At 43.4% G+C, this 25,468-nt stretch overlaps 1 protein-coding gene across 2 annotated transcripts in view; it reads right to left on the bottom strand.

Annotated features, from left to right (window-relative positions):
* Positions 1-25,468, bottom strand: part of CNTN6 (contactin 6) — a 125,791-nt gene that overhangs the window by 24,346 nt on the left and 75,977 nt on the right. For both annotated transcript variants that reach the window (XM_014251500.2, XM_088061720.1), the window contains exons 7-11: positions 24,003-24,105; positions 15,757-15,938; positions 13,469-13,605; positions 9,570-9,699; positions 8,437-8,587 (exon numbers count right to left, since the gene is read on the bottom strand). In XM_014251500.2, the coding sequence (XP_014106975.2) occupies positions 8,437-8,587; positions 9,570-9,699; positions 13,469-13,605; positions 15,757-15,938; positions 24,003-24,105 (703 nt within the window). The remainder of the gene's footprint in view (positions 1-8,436; positions 8,588-9,569; positions 9,700-13,468; positions 13,606-15,756; positions 15,939-24,002; positions 24,106-25,468) is intronic.

Here is a 25,468-nt window from a genome sequence, read left to right as displayed (position 1 = left end):
AAAGAATTCTGTCCAGACAACAAGCAGCTGACACCAGCATGGCCCTGGTTGGATTTCAGAAATCCTGGAATAGAATCAGAGACCAAAAACCCCCAAAATAGAGTCAGAGAATACCAGGATGCTTTGGGGTAGAAGGGACCTTAAAGCTCATCCCATTCCATCCCCAGTCAAGGGCAGAACACCTTTCACTATCCCAGGCTGCTCCAAACCCCATCCAGCCTGGTCTCATCACCTTTGATTTCTTGTGCCTGTTGGTTGGTCTCCCCAGAAAACCTGGGACAATCCTCCTGGGCTGGAGAATTTAAGCCCAGTTTGAGTGATGGGGACTGGGTGTGGTTGACTGAAGCCCCAGACCCACGTCCTTGCTCCAAATAGCACAGAGCACAGGAAATTTCTGTCTTTTTGATGTGTTAGTCACATTCTGTCACTTGTGTGTGTCCCTTCAGCTTTCCCTTCCCCTTTCCAGATTTCCCTTGCACTGAAAATCTGAGAAGATTTTTAGCTCTTGTGGAAAAGGAGCAGTGAAAGAGCAACATTCCTTTGTCCCAAAATCCCATGGCTAAACCAGAGCTGTTTATGATCTCCTACAGATCTTTCATTGTAGCCAAGCATCAGCCACTTTTCCAAGGTGCTCTCACTCACATGACCCTTCCCACTGCAAATGATCCCAGAAATCCCAGCCTGGAAGATTCTTTGCTCATCGTGCCTGGAAACTGCCTGGCTACAGTCCCTGTGCCCACCACGTTTGTCCTGTGCAGCAGCAGGACTTTGATGCTCCTGGTGGATCCCTTCCAGCCTGGGATGTTCTGTGATCCTTTGTTAATCAATCTCACTTTAGGTCACCTCCTCAACACACCCTGATCTGTTCCCTCAAATGTGACACTTTCTCTGAGAACTCTGGGCATCAGAATCTTCCATTTGGTGCCTGTACAGCAAATTTGGTGCAGCTTTTCCAAATTTGGTGCAGCTTTTCCAAATTTGGTGCAGCTTTTCCAAACCTGGTGCATGTTTCCCACCCCACACTGGCATTTTTGATGCTGCTGCAATACCCCCAGCAGCAACAATGTGCACAGCAGCACAACCTGGACTGGAAGAGAAGCACAGAAGGTTGCATTCTCTCTCTCATTCCTTTTTTTTTTTTCCTGCAAACTCCTAATTAGGAACCTTGATTCCCAGCCTGCTCAGTGGAAAAAATCCAATGAGATTATCTGGCTTTGGATGGAGCCCTGAGCATCCATCAGAAAACAGGCATGGAGCAGAGACAGGACACGAGCTGGAAGGGGGAGAGGACACAGCACTGACACTCTCTGGGGTTTGGATTATTGCAATTCCTCATGACAGGGAAGAGTGACAGATTTCCTGGGACATCCCAGCATGCAGGACAGCCCCTTGGAAATGTTCCCCTTAACAAGGCTGCCATGACTTGAGTGGGAACAATTTCAAATTGCATTAGAGGGGTGTCTGGCAGAGGGGAGTTGTAATAAATCCTTCTCATTTTCACGTGAGAACATCTGCTTCATTTACTTCCTCCTCGCTCACATTATCTGCTGTGCTAAACACTGGCACTGAGCACTCAGCAGTACAGGGTGAAATTAGGTTTATTGGCTTGTTCCACTGCAAAACTCTCCAAGAAGAGAGAAAAGAAAGGAAAAGCCCTTTTCTCCTGTCTTCCAATATTCTATAATGTAATCCCCTGCACCAATATCCTCTGGCTGCTGCCTGGGTCAGGTAGCAATGGGGGTCCCCTCCTGCCTCCTCGTTACTCTGCAGTGCCTTGACTTCAAATGGAAACAGAACAGAGAGAGAAGAAAGGCGGAAAACAAAGGAAAATAAGATAAAGAATGAAAAATAAAGTATTTCTTTTCTCTTCCCATCATCTGTGCTTGTTCTTCCTTCTCCTTATCTCCCTCCTCATCTTTCAGTCAAGTTTTCCATTCCCCTGCCTTCACCCTCAGCGTGGGGAGCAAGAACAAAATCACCAGAAAGCTGGAGAAGAAGGAAAGACTGAAGGTACTGAATTTGGGGTGTTTTCTGACAACCCTTTGATTGTAAAACTTCTCTTATGCCAATATCACCAGTTTTGGTGATTCTCATGGGTGCTGCCACGTGTGGTGTTCCTCCCAGATCCAGGGGCATTGTGCAGGGGGAAGCACTGGAAAATGCCTACAACCAACACCAAAACCACACAAACCCCAAAACATGACAAACTTCCCTGCTGAGAGCAAATAAATACCAATAAATACAATGGAGCTGCCTCTCCCAGTTCTCAGCAATTCCCTTCTCTTTTCTGTCTGAAACCAGGAGCACTGTGGTGCCAGCACTGGATATTTTTAGCTAGAAAATACTTCCTGCAGCTCTCAGCATTCCCTGAGGGATGGTGTGATGGTGGGGTTTGTCTGGTTAGCACCAAATGTGCTGTGACACCGGGGCTTTGGAGATAAAAAACACTTCTAAACAGCATCCCCAGGTTTTGCAGGAGTTTTCATGACTTAAAGAGTAACTTCAGACCAAACGCTGAAAGCAGGCAGGTAAATCCGGTGCTTTTGATTCCTGTCAATCTGTTTGTAAGCACGGAACGCAGCTGAAGTGATTAATCAAATTTAGCAGAGGTGGAATCAATCCCATTGGTTCTCCAGGCAAAAGTGGGATTTCATCAACAGATAAGCTTAATTTGTATTCCTGTTGACTTTCAGCAGTGGTGTCTGAGATAGCTGGAATTGCTCTGATTGCTGATGCCCACACTTCAAGTGCTCTGTTTAAATACTAAAATAGGAAATGAACTTCTTTACAAGCACACAGACTCTGATAAGATAGAAGGGTTAAGGCATCTCATCAAAGCTATGCAAAGCTCCTCATGGTAGAGAAGCAAGGAGGATAAACACAGAGACACACTTAATCCAGGCTTCAAAACCCAGACTTAAAAAATAAAATAATAGTAAAATTAATATCCCAGTGCTATTCACCCAGCTGCATTGCTGTAGAAAGCTGGGAATAGAACAATAAATTCTGGAATATCATAAGAAAAATAGGCTTTATATGGAATTTGGTACCTGCATGCAAATATCTGGGGTATTTTATGTGCAAGCAGCAGGTGAGGAAGGCAGGGTGGTTTGTGGCACTGGGCAGCCTGACAAGCAAAACTCCTCTTTGCCTGTGCTACTCATCTGCTTTGACTTCAAGGCAGTTGAGGGTTATTTCAGACGCCGTGGATGGGTTCCATTCCCTCAGCTTTTCTTATCTAAGTTTGGTGTCTCATTTGAGAGGGAGGCACCTGCCAAGAAGAAGTAAATAACTCCCTCAGGCTGCATATTGACTTCAGCTAAAGAATAGTCAAGTGCCATCAATCTCCTCCTTTGTTAGCAGACTAGTGCAAATTTTGGAATTTTCTATCCATTTGGTCTTGATTCCTCCCCAAGCAGATTTTTTAATTTATTTTTAAGGATAATGGATATTCTGAAGCTGAACCAACAGCGCTGACATTCTGGTAATTGAAATGTTTCCCTGAAGTTTGCTGAACTGTCCTGACACATTTCTGCTCAAATTGGTTTCACAGACAATGCATTTTGTGTGTTGTGTTTGATCAGGGGATTGAGTGAGAGCTTCTCCTGTTTACCAAATAATCACAGGAGAAGCTGAGCTGGGAGGGCCCCACAAGGATGAGAGTCCCCAAATCCCACCCTGGGCATCCCTGGGAGCGATGTCCCCTCAAGGCCGTGCCCATTCCTCTGGGGGAAAAGCCTTTCCCTAAAATCCATCCCAAACCTGCCCTGGCACAGCTCCAGCCATCCCGAGTCACAGAGAACAGAGATTGGAGCTGCATCTCAGGAGGAGCTGCACTTTTTAACTCCCTGTTTGTCTAATCCCACCCACAGACACAAAACAATCCTTTTCCTAAATAACAAAGAAGTGTTAATGTGTTAAAGCGCTCATGGTTTTGGAACCTGGCTGTGAACAGTGGAGGAGCAGATGGAAAGCACAAGCAGGGGGTGCTCAGAGGGTGGTGGGAGGACAGATCCTAAGGAAAGCTGCTGGGTCCTGGCTGCTCCCCTGGGAGCAGGAGAACCCCTCGAGTCTGGGCTCCGAGGGGAAGCTCCAAGAACTCAGCAATTCCCAGATAATTCCCCCTGCCAGTCACAAACATCTGCTCCGTTCTCTTCCCAGTGTTGATGAAATACAGCTTCCCAAGCCACCGTTTTTCCATGTTTCCTCTAAGTAATGGCAATAACCTGAGTGTAAAACACCAAATCCAAGTGTGCCACAGGACACAGAATTCACCAGCTTTATTTATGGCAGAGGGTCCATTCCCATCCTTCACAGAACTGGGACTGAGCTGTTTCCTACAAGAAAGACTTGGAGCCAACAAGTATTGAGCATATTTTATCATCTCTAAATGTACTTCTTGCCTGGGCCCCCAAAAACAATTTAAATTATGAATATTTGCTTATTACTGATTATTAATGCATGGAAAGTGCTGTATATGACTAATGCAGTCTTCCAGCCTACCTCATTTCTCAGTTTCCCTCAGCTCTCCTCATCGAAATTCCGAGTGAAATGAATCCCAAATGTTTCTATGCAGTCACTGCAGTGCCTGGGGATCCTCAGCCCAGGCTGGGGGAATAGCACCTCTCTCTGGCAAAGCAAAACGAGGCCAAATTCCCTTTCATTAAAATGCTCCCATCAAAAGGAATTTTTGTAAAGTAAGTTTTCCACGAGGGTCCTGAATCTGAATCCACTGAAGGCATGGAGACAGACGTTTGTGATGAGATTGGTGTCTAGACTTGAAAATTTGTTTTATTTAATATAGGAATTGTTCCTTTCTTCTCTTTCGTTTCCTCAGTTGGATATGAGAGGACAGAAATGAGAAGTGCGATGAAGAAAACTCCTGTTGCATGCACTGAGGATGTGACACACATGAAAATAGCTGAAATCTGTGCCAGACTCCTCAGGGAGGGAGTTTGGAGCACAAAACTTGGTTTTTGTTGTGTTGCATTGCTACAGTGAGCTCAAACCCACAGCACACACCAGGAAAAGTTCTTTATTCCACAAAGGCCAAACAGCTGTCCATTAGAGTGGCATTGCTCCTCAAACCCTGTTTCTCCAGATTTTGACCCAAAGAAGAAGAATAATTGCCCAAGAGAGCTCCTGAAGCTGAACTGGTGGATATCACATGAGGGGGGAGCAGGGAAAACCAGCCAGGATACGCCAGCTGTGGGATTTCCTCTGGATTCCTGCAGCTGGTAACCTCAAATTCCCTCTCTCAGGTCCATGGACCATGGATAAATCCCATCACTCAGAGCCTGAGCCCCGCCAATAAAGGTAGAATGGAGTTATTTCTGAAAATCTGGAAGGGAAACATTCAGTGGAGAGGGCTGGGAACAATAAATACCTGGTACTGGTATGTTCAGGATTTATTTCACCATCTAATGGAAAAAAATGATAATTTTGGCGTTTTTTGCAGGATTTAGATGTGTGCTTCAAATGCAGTGAAGTATTTTACAGAAATGAGAGCAGACAAGCTGCTGAAGAGCTGAGCAATGGTGGGTTTGAGCTACAGAAAGGATGGGAAAGACAAATGGGGCTGGAGAAAATTCTGCCCTGAAAAGGGGACAGAGGGCTGAGAACCTTCACTGCTGAACCCCAGCAAGAGATGCAGAAAATTACCCTTCAAAAACTTCTAAGATATTTTTCAGATAGCAGGGGCCCAAATACTGCAGCTTTGTAAACTTCAAAGTGGCCTCAAGAAGTCAGAGGAAATGTAATTAAAAATATTTAATTGTGCATCTATTAATTAGTGTTCCTATTTAGCACACTCCTCTTTACACACTTACAAACTGAATTTAATATAAAGGAAAGTTCTCTTGTGATATCAAGAGCTCAGCTGATCGGGGAGATTGGTTACCAGATATTCAGGACTAACAGGAATAAACTATTACCAGGAGTGAAAGGGAAAAGGTGAAAAAGAAGGAATATTTTTTCCCCTTTGGGCAGAATAGGTCTCGTTTCACTATTTCCTTAACAAAATATTAAATTTATCTAAATAATTTAAAAGCAGCTGTGTGATCTGACTTATTTAGGAATGAGCCCATCACAGTTTGGCTGCCAGAACTGGAAGGGATTGGTGTTTCCTTTTTTTAGCAACTATAACCCTACCAAATATTTTTAAAAAGGCCAGTAAAAGAACCCATAAAGGTTATAATTGCAGCATGATAAAATGGGAGCAGAAATAAGGCTTTGTCAGGGTTTAATCATATCTGTGGAGAAAAACAGACCATGTTCCCTCTCTTTTTATGTGTAATTCCAGCACTTTAATTAGCCATGTACTTTACAGCCACACAAACCCTTATTTCATTTTGTCTTCTGTCAGGGAGATCTCTGGACTAGCACTGGACTGATGATTTATTTCCCATCCTTTTAAACCATGACATTAGCCAGTTTGTCATTTAATAATCAAACAACCTCATAAATTCCACTTTGCACCAGTGGCCACGCTGGCAATAATGTGCACACAGAGAGTTTAAACCCTGTCTCCTTTGTAAATCCTGCTCCTGTTATTTGCTCCTGCCCAGCAGCAGGAGCCTTCTGGGATGTTCAGAAATTACAATATGCTTGGAATTATTGTTAGTATATTAATACAGGAGCACAAGTAAATACTGTACGGAGTGTGTAAATATTTCTTTTATCAGTAAATCAGGTGGGGAATATCAGAGTAGTGGAACCTGAAGATCCAGGCTTAGTTCAGCCTCTGGAATAGGCAATACAATCAAAATACAATCAGAAGACAAATAAAGATTTGATTAAGTACTGGTTAGAAAAGTGTTTTCCATTGTAAGCGGTTAAAATGAAAATAAAATCACCACTTATTAAAGGGGTAAAAGTAATTGAGAGATTTTCTATGCCCATGGGATGATTTCTCACCCAAATTTCTCTGTTCCATTGCCAGCACCTATGTAAAATTCTCAGATTTGCACCTTCTTTCATAAATACTCCTGTGATTTATCTCTATTGCTCATCCCTGCAGCGTGGCGTAGGGAAATAGTTCTTTGTGCCACAGTTTGGGATAATGTTCTAGAGAATCATCGTCATTTTAAGTCTAATGTGACCCGAATTAACCTCCTTGAGCAAGTGGTCCTGTGTGAAAATCTGGTGTTCAGCTGCCAGAGCTTTATGAATTACTGATTATAGATTTCAAAGGCTGACGACAGAATGTGACAAAAGAGGGTTGCTGTTATATTTGTGAGCTGAAAGAGATGCTGAGAAGGACTCTCAGACATTCTCAGCACTTCTGAAGACACTGCTGCCCATTTAATCCATCTGTCTCCATTTGTGCATGGAAATATCCTCAGGGCTGTATGTTGCATACAATATCCCTCATTTCTGTCAGTAAGACCCTCTGATTTTAATATTTCGCTATTTAATTGCCATTAGTGTGGAATTATAGAATTATGGAAAAACCTGAGCTGGAAGGGATCGTGGAGTCCAACTCCATGGGGATTGTCTGCCCCAACGATCCCACCCTGTGCTTGAGGACATGGAATATAACAAAGGAGATGCTTCCTGGCAGCTCAGAAATAAGGAATTAATCCTCACCAAACCCCACCTGACCCAAACCGGTGTGTGGGGGCCTGTCAGTGCTGGGCCAGGGGCTCAATCCTGCCTAAACGTGAGCGCCAGGCCTGGGAGGCCGATTGTGCCGGGGGTTATTGCACAGCCACACAGCGATTACACCTCAGCCTGGGGACACATCCTGCCTCCCTGGGCCTCCAGGGCTGCCTCCTCGGCAGGCTGATTCCCTCCAGCTCGGTGGCTGGCCATGGATTAAGCGATGATGAGCACAAATGTATGGATCACACAATGGCCCGCGTGGGTTCGCTCCGGCTCTGCGCTCATCGTACCCGCAGAGCTCCACGGCCACTCCAAAGACAAAGGGGCCTCTGGCATTTCCATGGATGAGCTGCCAAAAGCAATCCTGAGCCAGATGAGCTTCAATCAGCTTTAAATGATGTTAAAACAGAGGAAATCCAATGGCCCAACACTGTAAAAGTGTTATTTACTACATGTATACATGTACATGTGTTTGACTTTGATGGTTTTTCATGTTCATAGCAAGAAAACAGATATCCTACCTTTAATTACTAAAATGGGGGGAAACAGAGGCTATGCCTCAGAAGCATAAAAACCTTATATATTTTAAATTTTTAAAAAAAGTGTAAAAATCTGATATATATTGCAAATTTTCTGAACAGTTCTTTCTGAAGAGTTCTTTTACAAAACCAGCTCTGCCAATTATCAGATATTATTCTAACAATAATATACTTCATAATAATAACTTCAAGCAAAGCTGGGAGAAAATCCTTTGGTTGTAGTCAAAAATCCAAAAACAAGACAAATTAAAAATAAATTTCAATTAATAACCTAATAACTGGTTGCTGCCCCTACCTTTTGTTCTGGTGCAGAGCCTCCGAACCCTTTCTCCAGGAAACAACAGCTCTGGGAGAAGCACTGGGTTTGCAACCAATTGTAACTTCCCCTCCAACTTGAACAACAGACAGCTTCTTCACAGGATTTCTGGAAAAATCAGGGGCTGCAGCTAAAAAGAGAGAAGGAAGAAGAGACTCTGCTAAATGAACTTGCCAAATTCTTCCCATTGAGCTCAGCCAGAGAATCCAGAAATTGTTTCGGTTCTCAGATTTCTGCAAAAGTAAATCTAAATCTACACATTAAATTTGTATCTATGGACCAGAGAATTCTAATTCTGTTTCTGAGCTCTCTGCCTAGAGCTGTGTGCTCTGACACAGTAATTTCATAAATTTTCCTGAGGAAATCTGGAGACTGGGAGGACTGGTCTATCCATGATGGAAGACGAGATTCCTGAGCAGGATAAACTTCACACCCCTGATCCAGCCACATATATCCATCTGCAGAGAGTCTTCTGTCACAAGCACAGTTCTACTCTGGCTTTCTTTTCATAGACCTACTCTGTTTTCTGAAAATATGTTTATTTTTCCAGCAGTTTATGTGAAAACTCACTCTTGGAGAAGGAGAAAACACAAGATGCTGGGTGCTCCTGATGTGTGTTACTGGTTTCACTGATTTTTGACTGTTGAGCAAACTTTACATTTTGAAGTCTAGAACAGAATACTTTTATAATATATGAGCAAATTCCATTCATGTTCATCTCTGGTTATCATTAATTAATGAGATTCCTTGTTATTTGTTTATGTCCATACTTGCCATATGCTCTTTGTTTATAGCTCAACCTATTTCCCTTGCTTTCTGAAATAACTTTAAAACCTGCAGAATAACTATTAATAACTCAAACTAAGCGAGAAAGAGCATTCATTAAACAGGTGTATATGTGATAATAAAAAAGACCACACATGGATTAGATTCCTTCCTCAAACAAGCCATGAAATTAAACTAAAAAAACCCCACATTTCCATGTGGGTGAAAAGCAAAGAAATATCAGGTTTGAACTGCCAGGTTTCATCTCCTCTTTCCTGAAATTCAATTTTTTTTTCAACGACTGTCCTTTTTACTGGTACCTGCACATTTTAGTGACATTTACTCACCGATCACCCTCAGCTCAGCATTGGCATAAATGGTGTCATATTTATTTTCTGCCACGCACTGATAGAGGCCTGAGTCTGACAGATTCAGCATGGGGATGAGGAGAGTCCCATTTTCTATTTGAATTCTTTCCTGATAAGAGAAAAACAAGGAAAAACATTGACAAAGCCGACGAGTGAACAAATAAAAGGTTTTTTAGTATCACACCGATGCACCTGATCAGGATTCAGAAGCAGAAATGTTGTTTTCTTGGGAGCAATGGGGAAGGAACCATCAGAAATGGGATGTGCACCTTGCTGTGCGGTGGTGGTTGTTTTTTAGCCCTCTGAGCTCTTCCAGCTTTTCAGGAAATCCAGGCACACGTTGCAGTAGTGGCTTTGGGCAGGTTTGTCCAGGTTTTCCATGTGTTTCCCTGCACTGCTGAGATGGGAATCTGTGGTTATCCTTCTCCATGAAGGTGGCACAGAAGCAGCCTGTAGGGATACTCCACCCTGGGAGCCTGGAGCATCTTCCACTTGGATCCTGACCTCATCCCTGGCTGGGATTCATTCCATCATCCCATCAGATAAACCTGATGGTGATAATCCCAGGAGGTCAGAAAAGCTCCACAGGAGACAGAGGTGCTCCACTAACAGGAACATTTCAAACATCATCACACCCTGAGCCGCTGGAAAAGCTCCACTGCAAGCCAACACTTAAATTCCAATTGGAAAGCCCCAGGCAGCTGCTCAGAGCACAGGCTGAGCATTCTCCTCCAGGCTTGGATTTTTACACATGCCAACTTCCTTCAGCAATTCTGCTGAAATACAGGAAGATGCACAGTGGGTATATTTGGACCAGAGCTTGGAATTTCACGTATTAAAAGAAGTTTTACTCGCTCTGCTTTGGAAAACAGGAAAAAAAAAAAAAAAAAAGCCTGTTTCATGCTGCAATCATAACTTAAAGCTAAATATCTTGTGATTTTACAATTACTACCCTCTGGAGACAATAATAGCTGCACTGCAAAGTGGAGCACTGAGGAGGAGAAAAAAAAAACAAAATTCCCCCAAACAGATGAGTTTGGAAGATACCCACGGGGAATATAAATCCCATCACCAAGAGCAAGCTTGAACAGCAGATATCACTGGGAGGATGCTGCTGCTCATTCAGCCTGGCTCTCCTGCCTCTGGAGCAGGAATGGAAGAGGTTGGAGTACTTAGTTAGGGGATGCACTCCAGTGTTTGATGAACAGCCACAAGTGTCTCAAATGCACTTGTGAAGTGCTGAACACCTGTCACAGAATCCCAGAATGGGTTGGGTTGGAGGGATCTTAAAGTTCATCCCTTCCATCCCCTGCCAGGGCAGGGACACCTCCCACTGTCCCAGAGTGTCCCAGCCCCAATGTCCAGCCTGGCCTTGGGCACTGCCAGGGATCCAGGGGCAGCCCCAGCTGCTCTGGGCACCTGTGCCAGGGCCTGCCCACCCTCACAGAGAGGAATTTCTTCCCAATATCCCATCTGAACCCACTCTCTGTCAGTTTGAAGCCATTCCCTGTGTCCTGTCTCTCCACAGGCTCTTGTAAATACTCTTTCTCCATCTTTCTGTCAGGCCCTGCAAGGCCACCCTGAGCTCAGCCCAAAGCTTCTCCTGGCCAGGCTGAACAATGGCAGCTGTGCCAGCCTTTCCTGCCAGCAGAGCTGCTCCATCCCTCTGCTCCTCCTGGAGCCTCCTCTGGGCTCTCTGCAGCAGCTCCAGGTCCCTCCTGTGCTGGGCCCAGGCTGGGGCAGCTCTGCAGGTGGGGTCTCACCTGAGCACAGGGGCACAATCCCCCCTTTCCTGCTGGGATCAGCCCAGGGCTCGGGGGGTTCTGGGCTCAGCACACACATCCAGGACATGTTTCCCAACACCCCACATTTCCCTTGGAGGTCTCCCAACCACAAACTGACCCAGCCCAAGATTGTTTAGCTTGGAAAAGTGATGAGAGCACAGCCTGGGGCTGCAAGGCTGCTGTGTGGCAAACTAATTAACAACATTACATTACTTAGCCACTGATAATTTTTATCGAGGCTCTCACTACAGATATCTTTTGCATACTTAGTTTTACCTCCAGGCTGTTTTCTATCCTCTCAATGCATTCTATTTTTACAAACATCCTCTGAATACAAAACCCCTCTCTGAAGCAAGGCTCGTGTTCCTTGCCTATCCCAAATTCCCCACCGTTCTCTGCCGGCCCTTCTGAGCCATGCAGACAAAGGCAAGAATAAAGCACGCCGTGTACACGAGCAGGGAGAATGCTGGCATGCCCAACCAGGTGGTCAGGCAGAGAGGTTTGACAAAGAGGAGACAATCAGAATCAGCCCCAGGGTGAAAAGCAGCTGGATGTTATTCTTCCTGGGAGAATTCCGACACGCAGGGTGCTGCGACAAACTGAATATTTTATTACATCTCCCTTGTACTTTCCCCTCCAAAGTGTCCATTCTGTCCATTGAGCAATAACATCCAGCACTTTGTTGCCTGAAGAATTGCATTTACAGCACACTGTAAGTACTGTGAAAATGCTGGTTGAAAATGTGTCTGTTGAGTGTTTCATTCCTCTTTATTGAAACAGTGCAATTGAAGAGTGACAGACTCTAAATATTGCTGCCTTCAAAGAGAGAGAAACAAGATAATCTTGCTCAGAAAAAGGTGACAATGACTACAATGAGCAGGTTCAGAAAAATTGCAGTCCAGGTAAATTCTGGCTATTTTCCCCAGATGCAGGTTGGGTCTGTTTAGCACTGATCCAGCAGAAAATTACATGGAAGATTGGATCCCACTCCAACTACTTTAAATAAGTACAACTAAATCAAATAAATGCTGGTTCTGCAGCCCAGCAGGTGCTAATTTAGCCCATATGTTTTGGAAATTCTCCTGTATGTGCTCTTGCTAGGCAGGAATTAATCAGAGTATTATTTTTTAACATCCAAGTGAGGATGCCTCACAGATCGTGTGCCCCAGAGATGTTACATGGATGCTCCATAAAAACAACAACAAAAAAAAGGGAAACTTGGCCTCAGCAGAATGCAAAGAGTTTCTTCTCACAGAAATCCTTCTCCATGAGGGTGCTGAAGGCTGGGGGATGGATGTGCCAGAGCTTGGCCACCACAGGAATGCAGGGATTGTGCCTGGAAGCTGGGCTCTCAAAGACCTGGCTGATGATGGATCTGATCGTGGCTCTCAAGGGTTTCAGCTCCAAACTTCCCCTCTGCTCCTCCACTCCTACTTCCCTTTCCACTTGGTCCTTTAAAGTGACATTTTGCACTTATCCAGCTCTTCCTTTTACCTTTACATGGCTTTCTTTGGATTATCCTTCTCCAAAGCACAGAAAATATCACCCACAGAATCAGCTGATTTTCAGAGCTGACTGATTAATTAAGGTGAAGGATTAACTTGGCAGGAGAGCAGCCACTCTGCACGAGACCAAAGGCCCACCCAGCCACTGATTCGGAACAGAAACAGAAGAAAAGTGCAATTCAACACTGAGAATTTGGCAATTCCAGCTCTGGAATCCCCTTCCAGTCCTTTGGCATCCTACCAGTTCCCCAAACTGCAGATTATGTCTACAAATGTATTTAGTGTTTCTTTCACCAATTACAATTCATATTTTTAAGCCCTTCTATATCTACAGCCATATCTTGTAGCAATTAGATTGCTCCCATGAAGAAATTGGTGTTTTTCTCTCCCTCTAAACTCCAATATCATACATTCCCAATAGAGATGAATTACAAGAATTGAGGCTCTGTGTTGCAATTTTGATATATTAATATTTATCTATTTTTTGAAACATAATTAATATATTGTGGAATTAAAATAATGACTAAATAATTAAAAAAAAAAACCAACAAAAAGATGAAGAAGAAATCAAAGGAGACAGGAATCTTACCTCTGACATGAGGGGCTGGCCATTTTTTAACCAGCTATAGGAAGGACTTGGTGTTCCTCTTGCCTTACATTCCCAAAATAAACTGTCATAGAGAGACAGAAAGGCATTTTGGATTTTTTTATCCCATTCAGGCGGTGCTGAAAAGAATAAGCAAAGTGTTTTAAGCAGGAGAAAAGTGATTTTGCTTGAGGTATGCTGCCATTAATTAATGAACTGAGCAGGGCTAATTAATATCTCTTTAACACATTTTTATTATGCTGCAAATGAATTCTGTACAATTCCCTGGCATGAAACTTCTGGACAAGCTTGGGAAAATGTTAGAAATCAAGTGGTCCACGGGTAGGGAGTTTGGTCAAGATTTTATCCATTTTTGTGGCCAAAATGTGCAGAAAGGCTGATTTTAGATGCCTGAAATTCAGGATATATGTGCTGAAAGCACCAGGACACCTAATTTCTGCAAATTTCTTCCTCTAAAGAAATTCCCTGAGGTGTAAAAGCAGAATTTTCAGGAGTCACCCAGGAGCTCTGTAAACAGCTGAGTTTTAAGGACTGAGCTGAGCAGGAATTCCCATGGGGAAGGCTGACATCTGGAACAGTTGTCAGGACAGAGGTGGAGGTGAGACCTGGGGAGGGTAAATAACACCTCATTCCATGGCAGGGACCCTTCCACTGTCCCAGGCTGTTCCCAGCCAGCCTGGCCTTGGACACTTCCAGGGGTCCAGGGGCAGCCACAGCTGCTCTGGGAATTCCATTCCAGATCATTTCTACCTTCATAGGGAACAACTTCTCCCAATATCGCATCCATCCCTGCCCTCTGGCACTGGGAAGCCATTCCCTGTGTCCTGTCCCTCCAGCCTTTACCCCCAGCCCCTCTCCAGCTCTCCTGGAGCCCCTTTCAGTGCTCGAAGATCCCATAAGGATGAAGCTCACCCCACTTCCATTTACACGGAATTTTTACTGCTCTCAGAGCCTGAAGCAGGGGCTGGAGGGATCACACACAAAGAAGTGTCCAGGAAAGAATCCCTGTTTTTTGGAGACAACCTTGCTCCAAAGGAAAACCCCCAGAGAACAAAAAAGGAGCAAGAGGAAATCAATTACAGAGATAATTCACCAGCACACTCCTAATATGACAAAAAAAACCTCATGCCAAGGCTTTGTGAGTGCTGTTTATACATTGCACCATGAACAGCTATTAATTAATGTACAAAGCACAGTTAATAAGCACATTGTTTTAGATTGAATTAACTGATCATAATTTTATAATTGCCTGTGCTGTTATCAATCACAGCCAGGTAATCTACTGAACTTAATTTTAATGGAACTGCTTGACTGATGTGGTGAAAAAAATTAGTGAGCAATGAGAGCAAATCTACCCCCTGAAAGCAAGGAAATAATGAAATATTTAAACCAGCAGCAGACTGTTCTATTCCTGGCATATATCTTGATATTAGCCATGGCTGCAGAAGCCTGGTAGCTTATCAGCAAAGCCTGCATCTCTTCATTAGAAGAGATTTACTTAAAAAAAAAAAAAGGAAAATAGTTGCCAGAGTCTTCTCAACAGATGTTAACTGGAGGCTCAGTCTCGCTTGCTGTGATTTTTTTTCTCCTCACTGTTATGTTTCATTTTTTTTTTTTATTTTTTTATTTTTTGCTTTCTCCTTTGAAAGATTTATGAGGTAAAGAAAAGATCTCTCCTCTTATTCCTGTCAAAATATGTTGCTTTCCCTGGGTGTTAACAACTCCACTAAAGAGACATAATTCACCCTGGAAATGAGGGACCATCCTGTGTGACTGGGACTGGAATCAGTGCAGAAGGGGAGGCACAAGGAAAGGGAGAAGATTCCCAGATTATTCTCCACTTTTAGCCAAGCTGGAGGGAGAGGGAGGAATGGGATGAGCTGGCTGTGCTTTGTCCTCTTCTGTTTATGAGACAACAGAGGAGGTGAAATCACCTTCACTGCCAAGACCAAAGGCTCCCGAAACCTTCCCTGCTCCTCCTCTTCTGCTGGACACTGATCCCTCCCTGCCTGTGATGTTCCACACAAATCCACAGGGATTCCTCTCTGCCTTGCATTAACATTCCCAACATCCCACATTTCCAATCCTAGCTTTGATGTAAAACATCTTTATTTGCTGAGGTCACTGAGAGCCCCCAACCAGTTTTTAACCAACTTAACCTGAGCTGCACTTTCTGCCTCCAGGAAGGGGCTGGGAGACTTCACCTGCACCACACAACTGAACACCATCCTGCTCTTCATTAAAAATCAAAATTCAATTAATCTGCTTACCATAGACAAATAATTGGCCTCTTGCAATGTTTATTCCTCGAGTGTTTCCTGCGATGCACTCGTAGGAACCTTCATCTTCCTGCTCAACGTTGGGGATTTCAAGAACTCCTCCGGTCTTGTGCTGGATTTTCTTTGCCAAGGAGTTTCCATCAGACCTCTTCCAGCTAATACTTGGCACAGGACTAAAGGATTGTATTTATTGGAGAAAAAGAGACAGCATTTGTTACAGCAGAGGAAAAAGAATGCAAAATCCTTTCTTGAGAGTAGCAATATTTTTTAAAAAGAAATAATTTCTAAGCATGACATACAGAGGTTCATATAAGACTGAGATTTTATAGCACATCCAGTATATTTAGGAGCACAGGTCCAAAATGGGATGTAATCCTCAGTCAATTCTATGATTTTTCCTTAGGCCAATTTGTATTTTCCCCTTAGTAACTCAGGGCTCAAACCTGTTTTTAAACCCTGTGACACTGAAGCAATGACTTTGCAAGTCGAAATAAACACGGCACAAGTGCTGAATTATTGACTGGTTCTCCCAGCAAACAAACTCTCTGTAACACTAAAGGTATTTTGCTACCCCAAAATAAGAAATATTGGCCAAGATTTCAAAAGACCTAAAAATACCAATCAATCTAAATATATAAAATGGGAGCCAAGGTAGAAGAGAGCAGACAGAGAATTGTGTGAGGAGAGGAAAGAACAAAACATTGAGGCTGGAAGGAGATAGAGAAAAAAAGAAATATTTCTTTTTTCATGTTTTTTGAAGCTTCCTATCATTTTCATTTATATTTGGATCAATGTATCTCATACAACACAAAACACTGAAGTGTGAAGGCAGCTATAAATACACCTTGGATTTCTGGGAATATCACAAACCATAGGAGCCTCACTCTCATGATCTATTATGTCACCAAAACACTTTGAAATATTAATGGTCATGGATTTCACAGTTTGCTGTTTCTGCAAACTGAAGTAAGTTGTTTTTTCTAACAAATTCAGTTTTGAGCTTTGTACAGAGGCTTTGGTAATGCTGACTTCTTTTGCACTGGAGGTAACAACCACAGCAACTTAAAGCACAACTTTCATGGAAATTACAAGTCCTTGTCTCCAGTCTCCAAGGTCTCTGCCTGAAGTGCTGACTTAAAAAGGATTTATTCCTTTTTAGCAGAGACTGTAACTGCTCACACCTTAAATTATTTAAGTTCAAGTCCTTGTTTATTGAACAAAGAAATCGAGTCACAAATACAGAATGGATTAATTTCTTAATAATTCAGGAAGTTTGGGCCTGATTTCTGCATTTTAAGTCTGTGTGTCTGTGATGTTCACACTTCCCTCTAAGCGAGAAGAATGAGGATTTGGGAGAAATGAGAGTTCTCTGAACCATCTCCTACAAACGGGAGTGACTGGGACATGTCAGATATTGCTAACCAGTGAAAGGGCTGCAGAGCAAAACTAAGGTTTTATTCTACTGTTCCCCATTTTGGTTCAAGTTGTAAAAAATTCCAGATCTTTCTGGACAATAGTCACTGTCACCACCACCACCACCTTTATTAACTGTCCTTTCCAACAAGACCAAAAGCTACTTCAGATGTGTCGTTTGATACATCAGTTTAATTCCTTCCTAGGGAATTCAGAAGGGTTTGTTTTTCCTGAGTGAATTGTTAAAAGGTGCTGTCTCCTCCAGAAAGCTTGGCACAGAATCACAAGACCATCCAGGCTGGAAAAGACCTCCAAGATCATCAAGTCCAACCTTCCACCTGCTCATATCAGGAGGTGCCACATCTACCTGTGCTTTGAAGCCTTTCAGGGCTGGTGTCTCCACCACTTCCCTGGGCAGCTCTTCCCAATGTTTCTCTGCTTTTTCAATGAACCAATTTATCTTAAAATCCGGTCCAAACCACTCCTGGTGCAGTTTGAGGTCGTTGTCATGTCAGAAGAGCCCATCCCCACCTGGCTCACGCTCCCTTCAGGTGTTTGGAGAGAGAAAGGAGGATTCCCTCAAGCCTTCTTTCCTCCAGACTAATCCTGCACGCCAGCATTCCCGCAGGATTTCTCTACAGCACGTTAGTTTTGGTTATTTATTCAGTTATTTAGGCAGTTATTATAAAGCAAGGTACTTTCAGCTGTTTAAAAGAAGCACAGCTCTAGTGCAGACCGAGCCTGGCTCACGACTCCAGGCAGGAAAACAGCCAGGGGAGCTTCCCAGCCTGGATGGGATTGATCCACAGGAAGGAGAGCACGGCTGGCTCTTCAAATCCTCCTGCATATTCAACACTGGGCGAGCAGCAACTGTGCAACAGCAGCCTGCAGAATGCCAGGAGCGTTTAACTGCTTGCTTTAAAGGCATCTCTTCTGGATTTAATTTATTTAATTTTTTTTATAACAAAGAGATTAAAGGGAACCGACAGCCATATGGGAGAAGAAAACAATAATTAGATGCATTCTGCCACCTGAAAGAGCTTAATCTCCATATTTCCTATTCTCTCAGCCATTTGTTTTCTCTCAGCGCTGGCTGCCCACGAACGAGGGAATTCTGTGCTGACACCAAGGCCAGAGGCAGTGCTTGGTGAGAAAAGGCCCCTTCTGTCACCTTGGCCAAGGTTTGAGCAAAAGAACCTCCCCTGTTCTCCTTCTCCACACCACAGACCTATAATCACATCCTTGGGGATGTTTCAAGGCATGCTCAGCTCATTTTCAGCCAGCCATGAGGGTGTTTGAAACTCACTCCTGATGTCAGCTGAGCAGGAGGGCAGAGAAACCTCAGAGTTCATCAGCTTTGCTGTGTTTAAAGACAATAAATGGTTAACAGCACTTTGTTCTCCTGCCAGGGAGCCTGGATTTTATCAGGAGAAGGAATTTCTGTGTCAGGACAGCTGCTCCAGCTGATGAGCTAAAGGTAAAGGAGCAGAATCTGGGAGGATCCATAACTCAGCCAGTTCCACGGGATGGACCTTCCTAGAGAGTATCTGCATTTCTTCATTGACACCTCATTGCTGCAGAATTCCCAGCGTCTTCAGTCACTGCATTTTGCAGAAAACAGGGTTTTTTTGGCTGGTTTCACCATTTTCTGCTGCTAGTTTCCATCTTTATAACCAAATCTCTTAACAGTAACTCAGGCCATGTGAAACATTTCAAGTTGAAAAAAAAAAAACCAAAACTAAAACCAGTTTGATTAAATTGGATTTTGGGATGAACAATCTATTTGGAAATGGATGCTTTAAGGAGTGAAACTTTCTTTTAGATGCAGGTAATTGTGTATAAAACCTAGTCCAATAAATACAGCCTTGTAGCTCTTGGGATTCTTGTATTCTATATTAATGTATTTCATATATTCTTGTATTTCTGTGGGATTATTTTGCATGTTCATGCTCCGTGGAAAGTCAGGACCTGACATTGCTGCACAGACCAGAGCCTGCCCATACAGGTTTGGGGTGGCCCTGCCCCTCATGGGTCTTCCTATAAGTCCCTTCCAATAACCAGATTAAAAACAATAACTGCTTGGTGGGCCTGAAAAGTTTTGGAATACATAAAGAAACAATGAGTGCACTTCCCAAATTTATTACACTTCACAGACAAAGTCTGGCTTTCTCCTGAGTAAATAGGAAAACAGTGCATAAATATGAGAGTGTCTTAGTACATAAATCTGCAGTTTATTTGAAACCTTCAGAGCATCCAGGAGCACTAATTTAATTTATACTCCACCATACAGGCAGCAGAATCACAAAACCATAAGTTACTAACTGGGAAAGAAAAGGAGATGGAAAATATTTTGTGGTTGGTGACAAGTTCTTGTCACAGCGAACGCGAAATTAATTTGTCTGCAGAATTAGAACCCACACCGTGAGGGAGGTTTCACCTTTTCCAGCAAAGATGATGCATTGGGACTGTGCCTCGTCTTTTGTCCTGTGCATCTGGGGGCCTTTCAAAGGGAAATTCAATCTGCATTTGGGATAATGAAGCCCGTGGTTCGTTAGACAGATGAGCCCGAGCCGAGGTCGGAAAGCCGCATCGCCGCTGACACCAGGAAGAATTAGGATCCGAGGAGCACCGTAATTAAAGAATTTAATTTTGGATCCTCCTGATGGATTACCTGAAAGCGGCAGTTTTCTGCGAGGTGTTGAGTCTCACTCTCCTGGAGGCACAGCCTGAACTGGGCGAGAGGGGATCTGCTCATCCCTGGAAGGAGAAATCCTCAGGCCTTGCTCTGATCAGGGATGGGGGCTGGAAACTTCACTGGTGGTGCCAAAATCATCCCCGTATCTGGGATTTCAGGATCCTCTATCTGACCCTTTTAAAGCCTCCTACATAAACAACTTGAGAATGTACCAGAGGAGAAGCTTGGGATTTTTATGTAAATTTAGCAAAAATGGTTATTTGGAACCCCCTTGGAGCTGTGTGATTATCTTATTCCAAGAGCTGCCAGAAAAAAACCCTTCCATGAATACATTTAGAGGAATAGGTGGGATCTTCCCATGAAAAATGAATATTCTGGGGTGAAAGATATTTTGTTTTATATTGTTCACATATGCTTTTTACAACCTCAGCTGGCAACAGCCCATCTGCAGGGATTGTGAACTGATTATTTCCTTTTCTTTGAGAAGGGAATGAAGAAAAATATAAACCACAGACAGAGTTTAATAAATATGTGCACCAGACATGGAAACTACTTTGCTTATTTTCATTCCAGGGACTATTCTTATTTGTGCAACAGAAAAAAAAAAAAAAAAAAGAAAAGTTATTTTGAGAGAAATCTACAGAAAGCAGCACAGTGCAACTCAACTGAACATAATTCTTTCCATGGTGCTCAATCCCCTGAAAGACAGGGAACAATAATTTGGATATATGGCGTGATTAATAGAGCTTGATCCAAAGCAGGACTTTTAATCCTGGCATAATATTAAACACTGTCATCGTAATGAATATTGGTGCAGAACACAAAGTCTCATCTCTTCTATTAAACTGCCACAGGCTGCAGGATTTGAAATACTGGAGCCACTATTTCATATTTCAGTTTTCCCCCTTTCAAAGGGTTAAGTATAAGGTGCAGTTTTTTGCCTGTTTAGACTCATCAGAGAGCTGCACTTTATCTTATATTTCCATCACAATGAGCATTAATTTGCTTTTCAAAATCTTCTATTTGTGCTCTATAAAATAAAGTTCAAAGTCAAGGACTGACCCGAGATTCTTTGTCCATTTGGGATCCATCCCTCCAAACCATCTTTTCAGGGAGAAATTCTTATTTAACCCCTCATCTTCCTCAAAACAAGAAGAATTTCTGGGGCTGGTAGATGATTTGTAAAAATCGTTAGCGATATTTTAATGTGAAGTGCAAAATGAGCTTTGCAACAGATCTATGTGGAATGTACCTACCCCGGGGTGCCCCACAGGAACACATTTTGGGTGACTTTGAGCCCCCCCACTAAAAAAAAAAGCATCTTTAAGACATTTTAAACTGAGTTTTAAACTCAGCCATGAGCTCTGGCCTCTCGTAGCTGCATTTGAACTGTGGAAGTGCCTTTTGAGCGAGGCCCAATTGGTGTGATTTGCTGTTCCACACAGAAAAGAGATGCTATTTCTCTAAATACCACAAAACTACTTTCATTTAAGACTTTTGCAGACCAAAACCCCAGCAGGTTGCCTATGATCTGCCTTCAGCGTGAAAGATTTCTGCTATTCACCGTGCCCAGGTAGCAGCAGCCGCAGCATTGTCGGAGCCAGCGGCCTAACAGTGTGAATATAGAAAATTATGGATAATGGGAAAGCAGTTCTGAAATCTGAGCGAGATAATAACCACCGGTGCTTGTGGCAGATCAGAGGTACAGCTCAACAAATGCTGGGCTGAATTGATTTTAACATAAACAGACAATAGCAGGGGCCAGGGTTTTAGTGGAATTTGGGAATCTGAAGGTGCAGGCGGCCACGCTGCTGCATTTAGATGGTTCTGCCTGCAATTGTAAACAGTTGGAGGCAGGAAACTTCCAGCTTTTCACAATGCCACTAATCACCTGCATACCTCTGGAAATCTGGCCTTATCTAATAAGTTAAGAATGTTTCACCTGCAATCTGTTTCGCTCGTTTTATTCTCACCTAAACGCACGCTCTGAAATGAAGCTTTTCTGCTGAAGGACATGTTGGTGAAAAGGTGATTTAGGGAGAAATAAAACACAGACTGAAACCTGTGCAGTTCTGTACGATACACAGAACTTCTGAAAATAAAATGTAAGTGGAGAAATTCTCAGAAATTCTCCAGTATCACCACCCAAGAGCCTCTGCTCCCAAGCAGCAGCTCCAACACTGGGTGCACATCAGCAGGGCCATACCAGAGAGTGTGTGGAAAATGGATTTTGGCCCGTGGATCCCTGGAATTTAGGCAGGATAACTCCAGGGAAGTCTGGCAGCACTGCTTTCAGCTGCAGTCCTGCACATGCAGAAGAAAATCTACATTAAAGCTGCATTAACCCTCTCAGGCATTCCTAAGCACAGCATAGAAGGGTCTCCCTGAGGGATCTCATTATCCATATATCCTTTCAGTCCTCTTTTTTCTCCTTAAGATGTTCTTAAAGTGGCAAAATCTGTTTGTCACATTAACATGACCCATCTTCACCCCTTCACTAAGATGTCAGTGCTTTGTACATCTCATTTTCTGGTTTTTGCTCTGTCATTGTCCAACGTTTTCCATGCAACAGATGGAAATAAGAAATGACAACTTGAAATGCAAAGCCTCTATGGACTAACACACAATTAAGGAGGTGTTTAAAGAGAAGTAGTTTGACAGTATTTGGAAAAGAAAATCAGCTTTACCAAGGGTGCTAAAGTCTGGTACTGCTTCTGGGCCAAAAAAGTGCATATACCTTTAATAAAAATTAGCTCTAGTATTAGTTTGTATAGAAATCTCATCTGAAAGGCAAGGCCATTTCAATCTTATTAACTTTTTATTTGCTTTATTTTTCTACTTGCCAGCATAGGTTCCAGAGGAACATTTGATTAATTTGTGCTGTCTGCAAGTCAGGCTTTTAACCTCTGGGAAAGCTCTAAACACTTTAAAAGCTTACAGCCTTAGAATGGATTGTCAAAGTGAACTTAAACTAAATAGAGGTCAACAATCTAAGGGTTATTTGGGCTTTTCCAGGGAAAATGATGCTCGTTGGAAAGACTGGGGTTTGTGGGCTGGTTACAGTGATTCAGTAGCCCAGCTGCTCCCTGAATGCAGAGCAGCTGCCTGAGCCACCACTGCAGCTGGGAACAGGCACAGCAGAGCAAGAAAAATGCAGGAAAATGGATTTTTGGAAGGAAGGACTGCTGCTGGGTCTACCCAGGGCTCCTGAGCATTGCTTTGGAGACAGGAGGGTCAGGAGATCCATCCCACACACTCTTCAAACATAACTTGATTCCCCACATTTGATTTTTAGCAATGAGAGAGCCCAGAGGAGGCTCCAGGAGGAGCAGAGGGATGGAGCAGCTCTGCTGGCAGGAAAGGCTGGCACAGCTGCCATTGTTCAGCCTGGCCAGGAGAAGCTTTGGGCTGAGCTCAGGGTGGCCTTGCAGGGCCTGAAGGAGCTGCAGGAAACCTGGAGAGAGACAATTGCCAAGGGATGGAGGGACAGGACAAGGGGGAATGGCTTCAAACTGACAGAGAGTGGGTTTAGATGGGATATCAGGAAGAAATCCTTCCCAGTGAGGGCAGTGAGGCCCTGAGGTTGCCCAGAGAAGCTGTGGCTGCTCCTGGATCCCTGGCAGTGCCCAAGGCCAGGCTGGATGGGGCTTGGAGCAGCCTGGGACAGTGGAAGATGTTCTTGCTGAGGGCAGGGGGCTGAAACTTGATGAACTGGATGAGCTTTAAGGTCCCTTCCAACCCAAACCAGTCTGTGATTTTATGATGTCACACAAGCCAAAAAACCCCGTTCCTATTGTGATATCTATCAGTGTCAGTGTGCAGCTACACTGAGCGCTGTCACCTGGACCCAGGGCTCATCTCAAAGTCAAAACTGCTCTCAAGAAAGAAAATCTTTGTTCCAGTTTTCCCTCCTCTTCCCACATTCCCTCCCCCCTTCTTCGAGCTGCACCCAAGTGAGTTTCAGTTACAGCACAGTGTTATCTCTCATTCCCTTGGGAGCGCATGGCACAGAAACAATCAAAGCAAGGTTAAAAAACAGTAAAATTCACAAACCCCATTCTGACCAGAATAATTCTCACGTCGAAGAAGCAGTGTTAAACCCCACATTTAATAAAAACAAAGCTCTTACTTTCCCAGGGCAAAGCATTCCAGTCTGACAGAGGAGCCCTTTGCCGCGTAGGTTGCTTCTGGGAAACGCACCTCAATCTTTGGCTCATACTCCCCCATCGCACCTGTGGAACATCAAAACAGCTCACTCCAGCTGAGCCCCAGACCTTCTCATGCAACAGAGGCTCAGGGTAAAAGGAAAGGTGGCATGAATCACTTCAGAGCCTCGTGTTCCACCCGTGGAGAGCGGCACATGATGGAGCAGGTTTAACCTCCGGGGTGGAGTTCAACCCTCTGCTGAAAATCCTGTGAAATCTCTCCATTCCCTGCATTTAGGAGTTGAAGAGCGTGACTTTGTACAAGTTTTACATTACAAGTCTGCTGTGCATCAAGGTTTTCGAGATAATTTTGGGTTCACACCTCTTATCAAGCAACACTTTTGCCACTAGTCGCTCTCAGGACACTCTGTTGATCCCATGTGCAAGAAAATTAGAAAATTCCATATCCAAACTACTTGCAAAACTCTTAAAATTTCTTTAAGATGTCCAAATGTGAGTTGCAGACTTGAGGAAGGCCGATGTAATTAGATGGAATTATCATATTTGAAAATCTGGCTGAACATCTGATAAATCACAGATAATCCAGTATTAATTTAGGGCATTTAATTTTGCAGCAGGTTTGGGATGGATTTAGGAAAATAAACTTTTAGCTGAACTTCTTAAATATCTTTTATGTATCTTACAGTGAAACTCATTCCAACCGTAGGGATGAAGATAAATCAGGTATTTTCCTGCAGTGTCTTTGGCCAGATTTCCCACAGAAAATGAACAAATTCTTGTTTTATATTTAACAGGCATCTGGATAATTTTGCACATGCAACTTCCACTGTTGCCTCAGAGGCTGCCAGAGTTGGAGCCAATCCAGAGGCCACCAGAGTGAAAGGGAGAAGATAAAGAGATCGAGAAAAGGAATAGCGTGATGAAAATTAAAAAAAAGGAATCAGGAAAGATCTTAAGCATCTCCAATCAGAGTTTGTGCCAAATTATTAACTTTGGAGCTGAGGAAGTGCAGCTTTGCTTTGTGTGATCTGCTGGTGTTATTGAACAGCACAGCCTCGCAGTGAAAGCATTATTCCATAGTGCACAGCTGAGTTTTGTTTATCCTCCAAATCCAACTCTGCACAGGCTTTTGTCACTGATTGTCACCGCTGCTTTGCAAACAGCAGAAGTATATTGAAATTTAGGTGGGCAAACTCACAAAATAAACTTTGTGTACAGATTTCCAGGTCTATATTTCTCCCTGTGAACATTTAATTACAAATGTTGCCAGGAAGGCGTTTGTACATGTGCAGGGGAGTTTCTCACCTCAGCAACTTGATTTGAAGCAGCTCTCTGGATTTGATATTTGAGCTATACTTAGATGACAAATTTAGAAAGATTTGTCAGATTTAAACCTCAACACAGGCACGAGGTGGGAAATATTAACGTC

This window comes from Pseudopodoces humilis, chromosome 13 (assembly GCF_049639895.1).
Source record: "Pseudopodoces humilis isolate 2021_Gansu_Grassland_sample_001 chromosome 13, ASM4963989v1, whole genome shotgun sequence".
In the NCBI taxonomy this organism is placed as follows: domain Eukaryota; kingdom Metazoa; phylum Chordata; class Aves; order Passeriformes; family Paridae; genus Pseudopodoces; species Pseudopodoces humilis.
This window is presented reverse-complemented; position numbering and strand designations above follow the sequence as displayed.